The 13,678-nt window shown below is 37.8% G+C and overlaps 1 protein-coding gene across 1 annotated transcript in view; it reads left to right on the forward strand.

Annotated features, from left to right (window-relative positions):
* The window catches only part of sos2 (son of sevenless homolog 2 (Drosophila)), a 54,175-nt gene that overhangs the window by 4,718 nt on the left and 35,779 nt on the right, over positions 1-13,678 (forward strand). Inside the window, exon 2 of the mRNA XM_030126612.1 lies at positions 11,600-11,725. Coding sequence (XP_029982472.1) covers positions 11,600-11,725 — 126 coding nt within the window. The remainder of the gene's footprint in view (positions 1-11,599; positions 11,726-13,678) is intronic.

Genomic DNA, 13,678 nt, shown 5'->3' on the forward strand with positions numbered 1-13,678 from the left:
CAGACCAGCTCAGATTGTTTTAGCTGTTCCAACAGTTTAACAAGAGGGATTATACTGTCAGCTGCCCCTTCAGCCAGTTAGCAAATACAGATTAGTAACTGCTGATTAATAATAATATAATAATAATAATAACTTTATTTGTGTAGCGCTTAACAAGCTAGAAGCCCATACTTATTTCCGTAAGACGTAACACAACTATGAAAATGAAAAGAAAATCACAATACAAACTTGTAAAAATGTAAAAGAAATTACTAAAATAATTCAAACTATTCAAAATCTTAAAATCACATAAATGTCACTCTGAGTTGAGATTGTGTTGTTTTGTTTTTTTTTTTAGCTAAAATCCCAGCTGGCTGTTGCTTTGTTCTATGAGAGTTAAAACATTTGGGGTTTTGTTTGATTCACAGACTTAATAGTGAATAAGAAGATTAAGTGATATTGTAAATAATTGTCATCCAGACTGAAACATCTCAATACATAAAACTGCTGTTGTATTTTATATATACATTCAGTTGTGATCATCAGTAAATATTCAGAACATGTAGTCTTATCAGTCTCAGTTTAAGACTGTTTAATGTTAGCATCCTTGCAGGATATCGATCCATTGCTTTACCAGTGTTTCACTCAGTTGCTCCTTCTTTTACACATTGTAAACTTCAGAATCAGCCTGTGATTTACAATGAGACTCCACTAAAGCGTGTTACTGTGTGAGGTCCAGTCAACTTTGATAACGCACACCAATGTCTGTTACTTTTTGACACGTTGCAGTATAAAATTGACTGCCACCCAAAATGCCCAAATGAAATCATCAGGGCTATTTCCTAATGCCTTTATTTTGGGGATTTTTTCTTCTAAAGTCCAAAAAAAATCCTGCATTCAATATGATTTACATTTTGATCCAATGATAATGTGCTTAGTACCAGAAGCCCCTCCTGTGTGGTTCATATGTTGGGCAGTTTATCATTTCACATCATATCATCAGATCTCTGATCTGTTGTCAGTCCACTTAAAAGAAACTTTCACTCATGGAGATCATTGACCCAGTGACCTGAAGTGACTCTGCTTGACTGAGATAAGCATGCAGTGTAATGGACTGAAAGAAATGACATTTGTTGCGTTCATACACTCATGCTATAAGCATAACATTGTTTAGATGAAAGAATGAGATTACACATTATGGATTGCTATTGTCTCAGACGAACTCTGACCTGCAACTAATAACTTAATACCTTGATTAAGAGCTAATTTTGTTTAATGTCTTCTTGGTTTTGTTTTTTTTTATTTCAGTGTAACGCTTCACCCTGAATGACTACTACTATTTCTATTAACATTAAATGACATTTGCACAGATTTTGTCCCATTGGTTTTAAACATAGCAGAGCACCTACCAGAGCGGTAATTGTGGTTTAATTAGATTTTATCATCTTCAGAGGGCACTTATAAAGAGATGTGAGCATGGAGGAAGGCTGAGGACAATCAAGGGACCAACAACTCCTCTTTAAGTTTTTTGTGGAACTTTATTTTCTTTATAAATTTGTCACCTCTTCTGCCTAGTTGTCATGGGTACATCTGCCAAACCAACCTTTGTGGTTCCAGCATGATGTTATTTTTGACTTTACATGTAGAAATAATTCCATGACTTTAAACCTATGAACAGTGAATGTAAAAAAAAATATCTACATCTATAAGTAGATCGACATCATAGCAGTTATCACAGTTAAAGTTATGTTAAGATGGTGAACAAAATACTCCACATACACACCTGGGATGTGATGAATAAACAGCACAAAAATGCAAGATACATGCAATGATTTCATGCAAAGCCTGGAATATTGTAAAGTTACAGCACATACAGAGAATCAAAACACTCAAATGAAGTCATCATTTGCCTCTCTCTGCAGGATTACTTTATAATGTGTTTATTGTGGTTTTTTTCCTCTTAAACCATAATAAATCCGGATTTAAATATGACTTGCAATTTGATCAAGTGTTCATGGTCATATGTTTTGTAATAACAGTGCTAACACTAGTTCAATATTAGAATTGTACCAAATTCTGATTCAGAAAAAATGATTCATCAACATGTATACAGTGATGATGATAATGGCAATTTAGGACAAATTGTGTTTTACAAGAGTAGGTATCAGCTTCCCTACATCGAAAAGTTAATAATATAAGCTGCTGTTTTTCACTATTAAGCCATACATTGTCCTTCAGTTCTTTGTCTTTTAATCTGCATAAATGTATAAAAAATATATTTTGTGAAAGTTATTGTGTAAAGCTTGGTTGCTAAAGACACAATTTCTCAGTTCATCATATGCTACAATTATTGATATCATAATTAATAATCCACATACTTAATGACAAAGAAGAGACATTTATTGCATTTTTTTTAAATTGAAAATTGTAACATAGATACAGTTAGTGGCACTGTTTCTGCTCTGGTGCTGCTAAACCATAGAAGAATGGGGTGCTGTGAAGACGATGCCATTAAAGGGGGTGGATAATGTAAAACTGTGTTGTACTATTAAGTGGAATTATAACATTTCTGTTAGTTTGATCCCTTTTTACAGCTGTAATGTAATGTCATGCCAGGCAGTATGTTGTTAGCTTTGGGTGCTGATGGAACAGGATATTCCTTTGCACTTTCCACAGAGAGGATTAGTACATGTACCTAGCCTGGGTACACCAGCATCCTGGTCGTCCTCAGACCAGGTTCAGACAGAGGATGGGTGGATCCAGCAGGGGTCACTGGGTCAGGTCACACTGGGGTCGCAGCGAGGCCATGTGGTGTTGACTACATGTCCAACATGTTTTGTCTCTGAATGGTACGAGGGTTAATGTGGCTAAATGCCATGTGAGTAAAGTCTGTTGTGTTGTGAATGTTTTTGCTTGTTAGTTTGTGTTGACGGCTGCATCTTGAGTTTGTCTAAAGCATTAATTCTGTTTATGCCTCTTTGTCTTTGTGGGTCTGCATTGTGTGTTTGCTGTGTGTGCTTGCCTGTTGTCTCTGCGTTGATCTCTGGCCTATGGTTCCCCAGACAGTCTGGTTGTAATGGCAGATGATGTCATGGCATGAATCACAAACAGTGACACATGCTCGGGTATAATAACAAGCCCCACCCCCACCTCTGCACCACACACACGAGCCACATTACCTGCAACCTGAGCCTGATGCAGCTCCATATACACAGCCGGGAGAATAATCAATCGAATTAGAAATGTTAACCCTGTATTAACACCGTCCATCCTCTATTATTACCTCCAGCCTCTCTGTTCTCTAACATCCATTGCACATACAACACCTGACCATCCTGAGTTTTTTGTTTTTGTAACTACACAAATTATGGGAGTGTGTCACCTTCTGATGAAACAGGATGGATCAGCTTCTGACCAACATCTTTTGTCCCACTGTGGCACCCATACAGTACAGTGAGTTATTAAAAATAATATTAAGTCCTCTTTCACATTTTTGTGTGTGCACAAGTTTCCATTCCTGATCCTTTTAATGACATTGCAGTTTTTGAGTAACAAAATCTTCTTTTGAGGTAAAACGTCTGTGGTTCGGTTTGATTTAGAGAAACGCTGTGTGCACTTTTCCACTTGAATTATCAAATTTTTCCTTGTAACTTTCACTTGTAAAACAGCCGGGTCCATTGTTTTCTGTCATATCTCATTATTTCAGTCTGTTGAAGCAGAACATGTTTAAGATAAATATACAGTGTGAAACCAGCATGCATGTCCGTGTTATGTGGAAAACCCTCTTACTTGTGTCTGTGTTTTCCACAGAGCACAAGACACTGATGTTCAGATTGTGTTTTGCAAAACCTTGAAATTTGAAATAATGCATATTTAAAGTCCTATTTTAGAAATGGAAAGTCCTACGTGTTGTCCCCACTATTTAATAACTTATTGAATCAGTATAAAGACGGTCTCTGTGTGGTCTACTTTTTACATGTTGGCCAGAATATTACCCACAAAAAAGGCCTATAGTTTGTCATCATCTATTGGATTAATGAATTAGAGATGGGTTCCAAATAATGTGATCTATTGGACTGATGTGTCTCCAAGCCTAAGTTTGTTTTATTGATGTTGATATGTTTTTCTGACAGTTCTGCATTGGGAAAACAGAGATGTCAAAACTGACTACGTCAACAAATAAGAGCCTTTAATATGAAAGATTCATGGCAGAGAGGCTTGGCTTTATTTTCAAAGAGCAGATTCAATAATGCCAATCAAGTGTCATTGCCATCATCCCTGTAGTAATTCATTATTTGATTCATGTCATGACAAATTATTGAGTGAAATACCAATCATGAAAGTTTATGGTAAAGTCAGAGCTCTAATCTTCAATCAGCTTCAAGAGCCCAAAAGCCAAACTTGAGTGATTCAAATCAGCAAACTACCTTTTTTTCGCATGGATCATTTAAAAAAAAATTTAAAAAATTCAGACATTCAGTCACATAATGATTTGTTGTAGTGTGCTGATAGTGCAAAAACATGGATCCTTTTGAGTGACAATATATAAATAACATCTTCTTGATATACTGCTGTCTTCAATAAAAAGTAAAAACACAACACCTTTATTACACTATCGGATAAAACAAAGAAAGTGTGAAATCTTTGCATTTGGAAAGGGTAGACTGCAAAACATTGGCCATTTTCGACTGAAAAATTCGAGAAGTATTTAAGGTTTTCTCTCAAAGGCACGATAAATTCCCTACAATCATAAATCTTCTCAGTCACCACCCCTGATTGTCTGACAGTATGTGGTGGAGTTACCTGCAGAGACCCGGCTGTTTGCTTGTATTTTCTACTTTCCTCTTGCTTTGCTTGTCTTTTTCCAAGGTCAACAACAGTATGGTGCAACTGGCATCGGTGGAATGGTATACAATGAAGCAAGGCTCTCTCCTCCTTGCATTTATCTTTAGTCGAGTTGACTACTGTAACAGTATCTTCTCTGGTCTGCCTAAAAAGTCTATCCGACGACTGCAACTGATCCAGAATGCTGCTGCTCGAGTCTTCACTAAGACCAAGAGAGTGGACCACATCACTCCAGTTCTGAGGTCTCTACACTGGCTCCCTGTCTCTCAGACAATAGACTTTAACTCTTTCGGTGCCAGACAGTTAAGGGGCTAATAAGCCTTAAAAGTGCCACAGAATTTGGCCGTTTTTCAGTATTTCGCGTCGTTTTTATAATATTTGAAGAATCCTGCCGGAAACCGCTCGGTAATATCCGACCGATTGCTGATTAGATTCAAAACGCACCGGACGCAGCCGATTCATTATTGATCGTAATTTGCATAATTTATAATAATAATAATAATAATAATAACCTTTATTTATATAGCACTTTTCATACATTAAAAACTGTAGCACAAAGTGCTTTACATATCAGTTTAAAAATCAGTACCACCCCCCACCCACACCCACCCGCGCACACACATATACATGCAAACCCACAAGCTCACACATACTTAAGAAGACTGACTGAGCACGGGTAGACCAGAACAAAAATGTACAAGTAAAAGTAAAACATCAGTTTAGGAGGCGCTGTCTCAGGGAGCCATCCGCACCAGGAGGCAGCCACCAACCCTGGCGACCAGGCACCAGCAACACAGCCCCGCATCCCAACTAGTGGGAGAGGGCCAGCTGGGACCCCCACCCACCAGAAAGGAGCAGACCCCAGTGAGAGAAGGCGCCACAGCCCCTGGAGTCCACAGCCGCCCCCCGGCATGGAGGGCTCCCTCTGATGAAACACCGGAGAATAAGAAACATTAAAAAGATATAAAAATATTATTCGGTCGCGTGACCTCAAATTCCCGTCTGATTGGTCTCAAAAGGGGGACACAGAAAGAACGTCATCGAAATGTGAAATGGGGGTGGATGGTTTGTTTGTACACAAATATGGCGTGTTCTCCAAAGCCGATCTGATCGGCCCGTGGCACTTTAAAGGTTGTATTCGTAAAGCCGATTTAATCGGCCCATGGCATTGAAAGAGTTAAAATTCTCTTGCTAGCATATAAAGCACTGAATAGTTTAGGCCCAAAATGCATCAGAGACCTTCTAGTCCAGTATGAACCATCCAGACTACTCAGGTCATCTGGTGCAGGTCTGCTCTGTGTTCCCAAAGTCAGAACTAAACATGGAGAATCAGCGTTCAGTTTCTATGCTCCGTATATCTGGAACAAACTACCAGAAAATATCAGGCCTGCTGAGAATCTGAGTTCTTTTAAGTCAAGTTTAAAGACTCACCTGTTCACTGCTGCCTTTGACTAAAAGGCTTTTGACTTTTTAAATTTTATATTATCTTTTGAAACTCTGCACTGCAACTCTTACTTTAAATTGAGTGTGTTTTTATTTTTTTTGGATTATATGTGTTTTCTTACTTGCTGTTTTTAATCACCTTTTACATGTTTCTTTTATAATGTTTTAAATGTGTTTATTTTTATTTGTGTGAAGCACCTTGAATTGCCTTGTTGCTGAAATGTGTTATACAAATAAACTTGCCTTGCCTTGCCTCTTTGCTTTTTTTTTACTTGCTGTACAGTTCTGTCTGAGAACCTAAGCACTGGACCTTAACCTATCTCCTCTAACAGACCTGATGACAGTACACAGCATAAATGTTCAAGCTTGTTCTTTGGCTTTGTGTTTGCTTCGGAGCATTCTCATTGAGCAGTAATTCAGTTTTAGAGCTTGAGATTGAAATGTTCAGTCTCCTCTGGACCCAAAGTCTTTCTTGTCGTTAGGTTTTTTTCTTCTTGTTTCATTGTTTTTGCCTTGTTTCATCTCTTATGTTTTCTTCCTCATTTACTTTATTCAGGGTTCCAGCGGGGTCTAAAAAAGTTTTAAAAGTTTAGAATTTTCAAATCTCCATGTAATACCTTAAAAAAGTCTTTAAAAGGTATTAAATTTGATATGATAGGTGTTGAGTTATGTTGCTATAAACTTGTTCACTGTATTTTATTTAAATGTGTCCAAGCCGCAAAGAAAGTAACGTTAGTTGACTCACTTCCACCCATTCCAAACCGACAATTTCTATTGAAATTAGGAACCAGTTATTGCTAACTTTGCAGCCCCTGATGAGAAATGACTCAGAATGGTGGGAATCCAAGCATAAATCAGTAAATTTTCTTATATTCTAGGAATCTCGAATTTGTGCTAGTATGGCCCTGAAATAGGCTGTGAAATGGACATTAAATTCTGTTCGAAGTAGTCTTAAAAAGTCTTGAATTTCACTCGGAGAAACCTGTAGGAACCCTGTTTATTATATCTGCTGCTGTTTTGTTCCATTGTGCACCTCCTCGCCTTTCATCACCGTTACTGTGTTGCACTGCCTCTGTTATTATAAATAAGTTTTAGTTATACCTTTTATATTCTATTATAGTTTTATCTTTTATACCACTGTCTTTATTCTTGTTCTATTTTTACCTCTTTTTTTAATTGCATGACATTTAAATAGCAAGATGAGAGAGCAACAGTATCTCTATTGTCTGTCTGTCCTGTGCATCAAGTGACTTAATAAATATGTTGGAATGTTTTGGGTTTTTTTCTTTTACATCTTCATGTTTTTGGAGGCTCGGCTGCTTTTCACATGCCTTTGGTCATTACTCATGACTTTTGGCAACCCAATAAAAACAGATACAGAAACTGTTTTGGACCCTACACCCAAGTTTGGGAAAGGAAGCCATAGAGTTTGGCAAAGGTGTGGAGTTTTTTTTGTGTGTGTTCAGAATATGAACTGCTGTGACAGAATCAGGATGTAACGTTTTCTTTGCATGTCAGTGAATCCTGGTTGTTGGTCTTCTGATTCAGCCTGTGTGCACTGTGAGCCCGGTGCTGCTGCTACTCTGGTCTCCCCGGGGGCTTCGCTCTGTGTGGGCAGAGAACAAGACAGGGGGAGGGGGGTGAAGGAGGGAAAGTGAGAGTGAGGGAGCGTTGGGACTTCCTGTACACTAGCCTTCCCTTAATGGAGCTGACCCATGAAACTGAACACCTTAACATGGCACAGGAGGATGTGCATGAAAGCTTGCATGCTTTAAAATAGGAATGCTTTTCATTTTAATATCTTTGCCTGAATTCAGCTGTCAGGTATTCAAATAGTTTAGTTTAAAAAATGCACCACAGCCTCTAGCTATATTTTTATATTAAGACATTCTATCATAAATATTTTCTTACTAATCAGTATGTAAAACATCAGAAAACAATGGAAAAACAGCTGTAAAATACTGTGAGATCCATCCATGTTGCCTCCAAAATATGCAGGTTTTTATTTAAAGAAAATGCAAAAGAAGCTTGGAGAGTGACTATTAAACATGACACCAAATCATTTGAATAGTTGCTGTTACTTTTATGCAGATTGACTAATAGTTATAGATTAAAATTGTCTGACAAATTGTGAAAACCCTAAAGTAAACAATAGTCGAGACATTTCTTGTGCTTGCTGCGTGTAATTGTAATGTGTTATCCACGGTCAATTACCAGATGACTGTCAAGGGTGATATCTTGTTTTCTTGCAGAAGGAGTCATGTGATAGGGGTGTGACGAATCAGGGATGGACAATGGACAGGAGACTCGATGGCAGGGGCCTGTCTCATTATTTCCACCAGTTTCTGTTTGTCTGTCTCGACTACAATTCAGTCCTGTAGTTTAGAAACTAAAACAGGGTCAGCAACATCTCCAAAAGTTTCCATTGGAATCTTAAAATGTTGGATACATACAAAAGTATTAAAGTGGACATTCAGCAGGTATCCACTTTAGTTTTCTGCTGTTCAAAGCTATGGTTATTATATCTGCCTTTAAAAATCTACCATCAGTCGACCACGAATTGTTTCTGATTTCCGTGTTGGATGTGTTTCTGTAATTACATCACAGCTGATTTCAGGTTCAGAGTAATGAGGTGATGTTTTGACTTCATCTGCCACCAGAGGAAAGATGTTTGTATTTTTTGAGTCATGCCCGTTAATGATTTGATCAGCGTGCTCTTCAAATTCAAGAGTTCCCACTGCTTTTTTTCCACTCGATTGCTTTCCCCTGTGTTTACTTCAGTGTCCGCTGCCAACTATATTAGACCATGTTGCGTCCATCACCCATTAGGATCAAGTTGCAGTCGTACTGTAAATACACTGAGCCGCAGTCATACCTGCACATGACGCTGCTCTGGCTTCAGTTGTCCTTTTAGACATCTGCAGTGAGCTGGACTGACATGTTCACTAGAGCAGCTTGCATTATGACCCAGAGCTTTATCATTCACCCTGATTATTAAAATGTCACCAATTTCCTAACATGCCTCAGAGGTCACATGTCACCTTAGAGTATTGTTGTGTTTTACATTTGATTTCACTTTATTTTCATTCAAATTTCATTCATTTCAGTTCATTATTGTTGCTCCTCTGTCTCTCATCCTGACATTGTTGGAGATAGACGACACTTGTTAGATGTGGGCCTCTCAGAAACGGGCCAACTATTCTGTGAATGGAGTCAGGGGAAACCCCCGTAGTTTCAGTGTGGTGACTCACAACTCCTGGTGTCCTGTGGAATTTGTTCAAGTGCCTATTTGCGGTCCAGAGGATATATCTCATAACTTACTTCTGCTTTGATATATATTTTTTCCAAGTACAGTTTATGTATGTGGCTTATTTATAACTGTTAAGTCTTGTGAGTGTGCATCAAAACAGAAATGACGTATCGAAACAAAACGGACGCCAAGTTGCGGCTTCAGTTTTTCCAGCTCCTCTTGTTTTAAAAAGCATCTGAATGTAGTTAAAGAATCACAAGTTCAATCCAAAACAGAACTGAGAAAGAGAGTTTCACCTTCTTTTCTGCGCTCTAATTTATCATTTTATTCATAATAACTGGAATTAAACTTGACACTGAGGGAACTTGCATAGAAAGATTGATAGATATTGATGCCAAACTGGGAAATTGTAGTAACTGTAGTAACATCCTGGCTTTTGCTGCATCTCTGTTAAGTCAGAGCACAAGAATGCATGAAGCCCAGTCTGCATTGACCTTTTAACTCTCCTCTCACATTCCTTAATCCGGGGGCAATGTTTTGTCATCATAACGCCCCACTTTGCTGTATGCCAGGGTAATTCCATCACTCGCATGTGAACAGCCTGGCTTTTGTGAGTGGAGAGTAAATGTGAGCCTCTCTCTCTGTTTCTACCTCTCCTCGTTTTCTCTCCCACAGTTTTTTTTTCTCCCCCTGTAGTCTGCTTTGGGTGCTAAAATAGTATCTCAACTGACAGCATTCCTGTGAGAGGGCACGGCCCAGATGACGACAACTTTTTGGATGTTGGGGGAGGTGGTGGGGTTCTTCACTTTCCACCCGTAGACCTGATAAAGCCACACCTTCTCTGCTGTCTCTACCTGAAACCACACCTGCTGTCATTCTGAATCCCTGTATAAATCAGCAGAAGAGCACTTCTATACACATGACTATATTGATTTAATTTGTCCTTAGATTATAGTAGTTTATGGACCATTTTAACAGCCTCTGAAAATTGTTTGAAAGGGAGAGAATGTAACTGTTTTTGGCCTAATTTCAAGGCAAGTGAGATTGGCATAATCTCTAACATGAATGTAGCATGCTTTATGTTACTACAGACTGAAGATGAACCAAGTCATTTGCATTGCTATTGACATTGACATTTTACAGTTGGTATCAGCAGAACTGCTAATATCAGGTATTTTAAGTGGAATTAATGACTTTGAGAACAATTAATGGCTCTGAAATTTTAAAAACCCAGATTTACCAAGATTTTTATTGTTAGTTTGACTTTCAATTCTAGGTTTATCTATGGACATTTTTATTTTTTCATAATTGTTTTTCATAATTTATTCATAGTTATATCATACTTTTAAAAAAACCTTTTGATGGATTGACCTACATTGCAAACAAAATATACGTTTTATGTGTTACATGTGTTAATACATTTTTGAAAATTTGGCAACAGTATCAGTGCAATAAAAACATACATGCGTATGTGAAAATGAAATGTAGTAAATATTTGCTTGTATTTTATTTTTGCAGACTGTTTTGAAAATGACTGTAATGGTGCATTCAGTGACACTTGAGTCTCCTGTCAAAAATTCGATACATTCACAAATGAAAATCAAACCCGAACACATGATGTTTTGAGGTCAGACAAAACAGCTTCACTCTTCCTCTGCATAGATTTACAAGTGTTTTACTTTAGAAAAATTACATTTCACCACTGGCCTTCACATGTATGAGCATTTTTGAGTGCAACAACATGGATGCGAAAGGGAAAAAGTTTGTTTCCACTGTGACAAATCAGTGAAATGTGTTTTGTTATGATGCCATGCAACAATCAAAGTAAGAAAAAGTGTTCAGTCATCATTACCTGTTCTGACATCAGATAACGTGACCTGAGCTTTACTGAGACGCATCATACCAGGTGTTACAGTTTTTATGTTTCACAGTTTCAGCTGATGTCAACCCTCTCCTACAGATAACGACGAATCCATACAAAGACTAAATGTTGATGTCATTTTTAAAGTTTCCTGCTTCCTGTTTAGCCTCTCTGGTTTCTGTGTCACTCATTTCCTTTTGATGTTTGCCTTGAACTTTCAGGTGCAGAAGCAGGTCCACCCAAACCTCCAGGCGAAGGAGGACGCCCTGCAGCACATCGAGGAGCTGATCCTACAGCTGCTCAACATGCTGTGTGTGGCCCAGCCTCGCTCGGTGCAGGACGTAGAAGTAAGGCATTACTGTCCAATCAGCACTTTGACAGATTTATTGGCTTAATTTAACCGGGTTTCTATGGGTCTTAAAAAATCTGAAATAATCCAATAATCAGGATTTTTAGTCATTAAAATATTAAACAAGATTGAATTATTAGGTTAGCATCACTTTTATGAAGTTGCCTTAACTTCATTCTCTCTTTGGGATTGTGGTTTTGGGGAAAAAAAAAAAGTATTGCTCATTTTGTAACAAATTTACAAATAAGACCAATATTGAACCAATAGGCATGAAGACAAACTGTGCCTGATCAGAATTAAAGAGATCACACCCAGCTAGTGTATCATATTGTGGTATGTAGCACATTTAGTGCTCGATTTAAGTCTGTCGAAAATAATTGTTTTGAAACCTGCTGCAAAAAAAAAAAAAAAACAATCCAATGATGAAGTACAGGTATAAAATTGTGTGGAAGGAAAAATGTGTGAAAAAATCCACCAGCTAATGTATGTCGTCACCCAATATTGTTCCATACTCACATCAGAGACATCACCAATGATTGTCCCCAGTGCAAACCTTCCAGAACCAGCAAAAGAAGATAAAAATGGTATATTAGTCCAAATGGTTACTGCATATTGGTATGAAAAAAGTAATTATTTCATTTATTTATTTTCATTCATTTATTTAAAGTGGGAAAAAACACAAGAATTTTAGAACAAATAACTTTTGTCTGCAGCTTTTTCCTCTTAGTCTGAATAAAAAAACAAATGTAGATTAACTGACAGTGTTTTACACTGTTATGGAAAAGCAAAGCCCATTAAAGGCCTGTGTTGAAACAGAGTTGTGCAGTAGAGTCACGTCCAAGTCACATTTGAAAGAATCTGATCAGAGATTGATAATTCCTGCTCTTGTCACATTTTTTACCCTGTCACCAGCACCTGCCTGAAAACACCTGTGAATAGCTAAAATCTAGGCATCATGGGGTAGGTCTGATGTCTTCTCTGGACACTTGTATTACGATATCCTGTAGCACTGTGGTGTTTAAGCTGTAGGAGGTGGAAATGGGGGGAAATAAACACCAGAATATGGAAATACATACTTTCCATCTGCATCTCTTTCCTCTGTCCAAACCAAAAGAGTAAATATAAAGATAGATGATATGATTCATGCAACTATTGTCACGACCCGGCTCAGAGGACAGACAAAATGCGGAGACCACACAAGTTCATAGTATAAATAAATTTATTTAAATCAATATTAACATATGAGAAGAATTAACTTGTAACTTACAATCAGTTTATCAGTAATGTTTGCATTGTGTGTAGATATGTGAACCTTTAAGTAAACAACAGCCAAACAAGCTAGAGAGAGAGAGAAAATGGCTGCCCAGGCATCCATACATGTAGGCTTGAAACCACACCCAACCCAGGTGCCCTCCACCACCAAACAGCCACTCTCAGGTAAACACCACCAGCATGAGAGTAAAGTGACTGGCAAAGAGGTCTAAAGCCTCACACTATGGAAGAGTAAAGCCAACATGGAAGCTACAATCGTACCACGTCATTGATAATTAAAGCTGTTCAATCACATATTTAACCCCCTTCCTCTGTTATAATAATTCATCCAAAATCTTGGTAATCTGCAAACTGTGAAGTCTAGTTTTCTGACAGACCACTTGGGTAAAATGTTGAAATGTATTAGTAGTATTTTTGTACAATGATGCTATAACAGATGGACGTGGACTTGAGTCAGTCCTATTTCACATTATCTCAAGGGACTTGGACCTGAATTACATTCATAAAAAGGCCTTAAATGTAACTTGCTGAAATCTGTAGAATCTCTGTAAAAAGTGATGCTGAGATGATACATGAGTGGGAAAGTCGCTAATTAACCTGTCGTCCTGCTTCTTCTCCAAAACACTTGAGTTCTGTATAGATGTTCAGCCAAGTTATCTAATTGAATAGTTCAATGTTA

Source organism: Sphaeramia orbicularis, chromosome 22, assembly GCF_902148855.1.
Source record: "Sphaeramia orbicularis chromosome 22, fSphaOr1.1, whole genome shotgun sequence".
NCBI lineage: Eukaryota > Metazoa > Chordata > Actinopteri > Kurtiformes > Apogonidae > Sphaeramia > Sphaeramia orbicularis.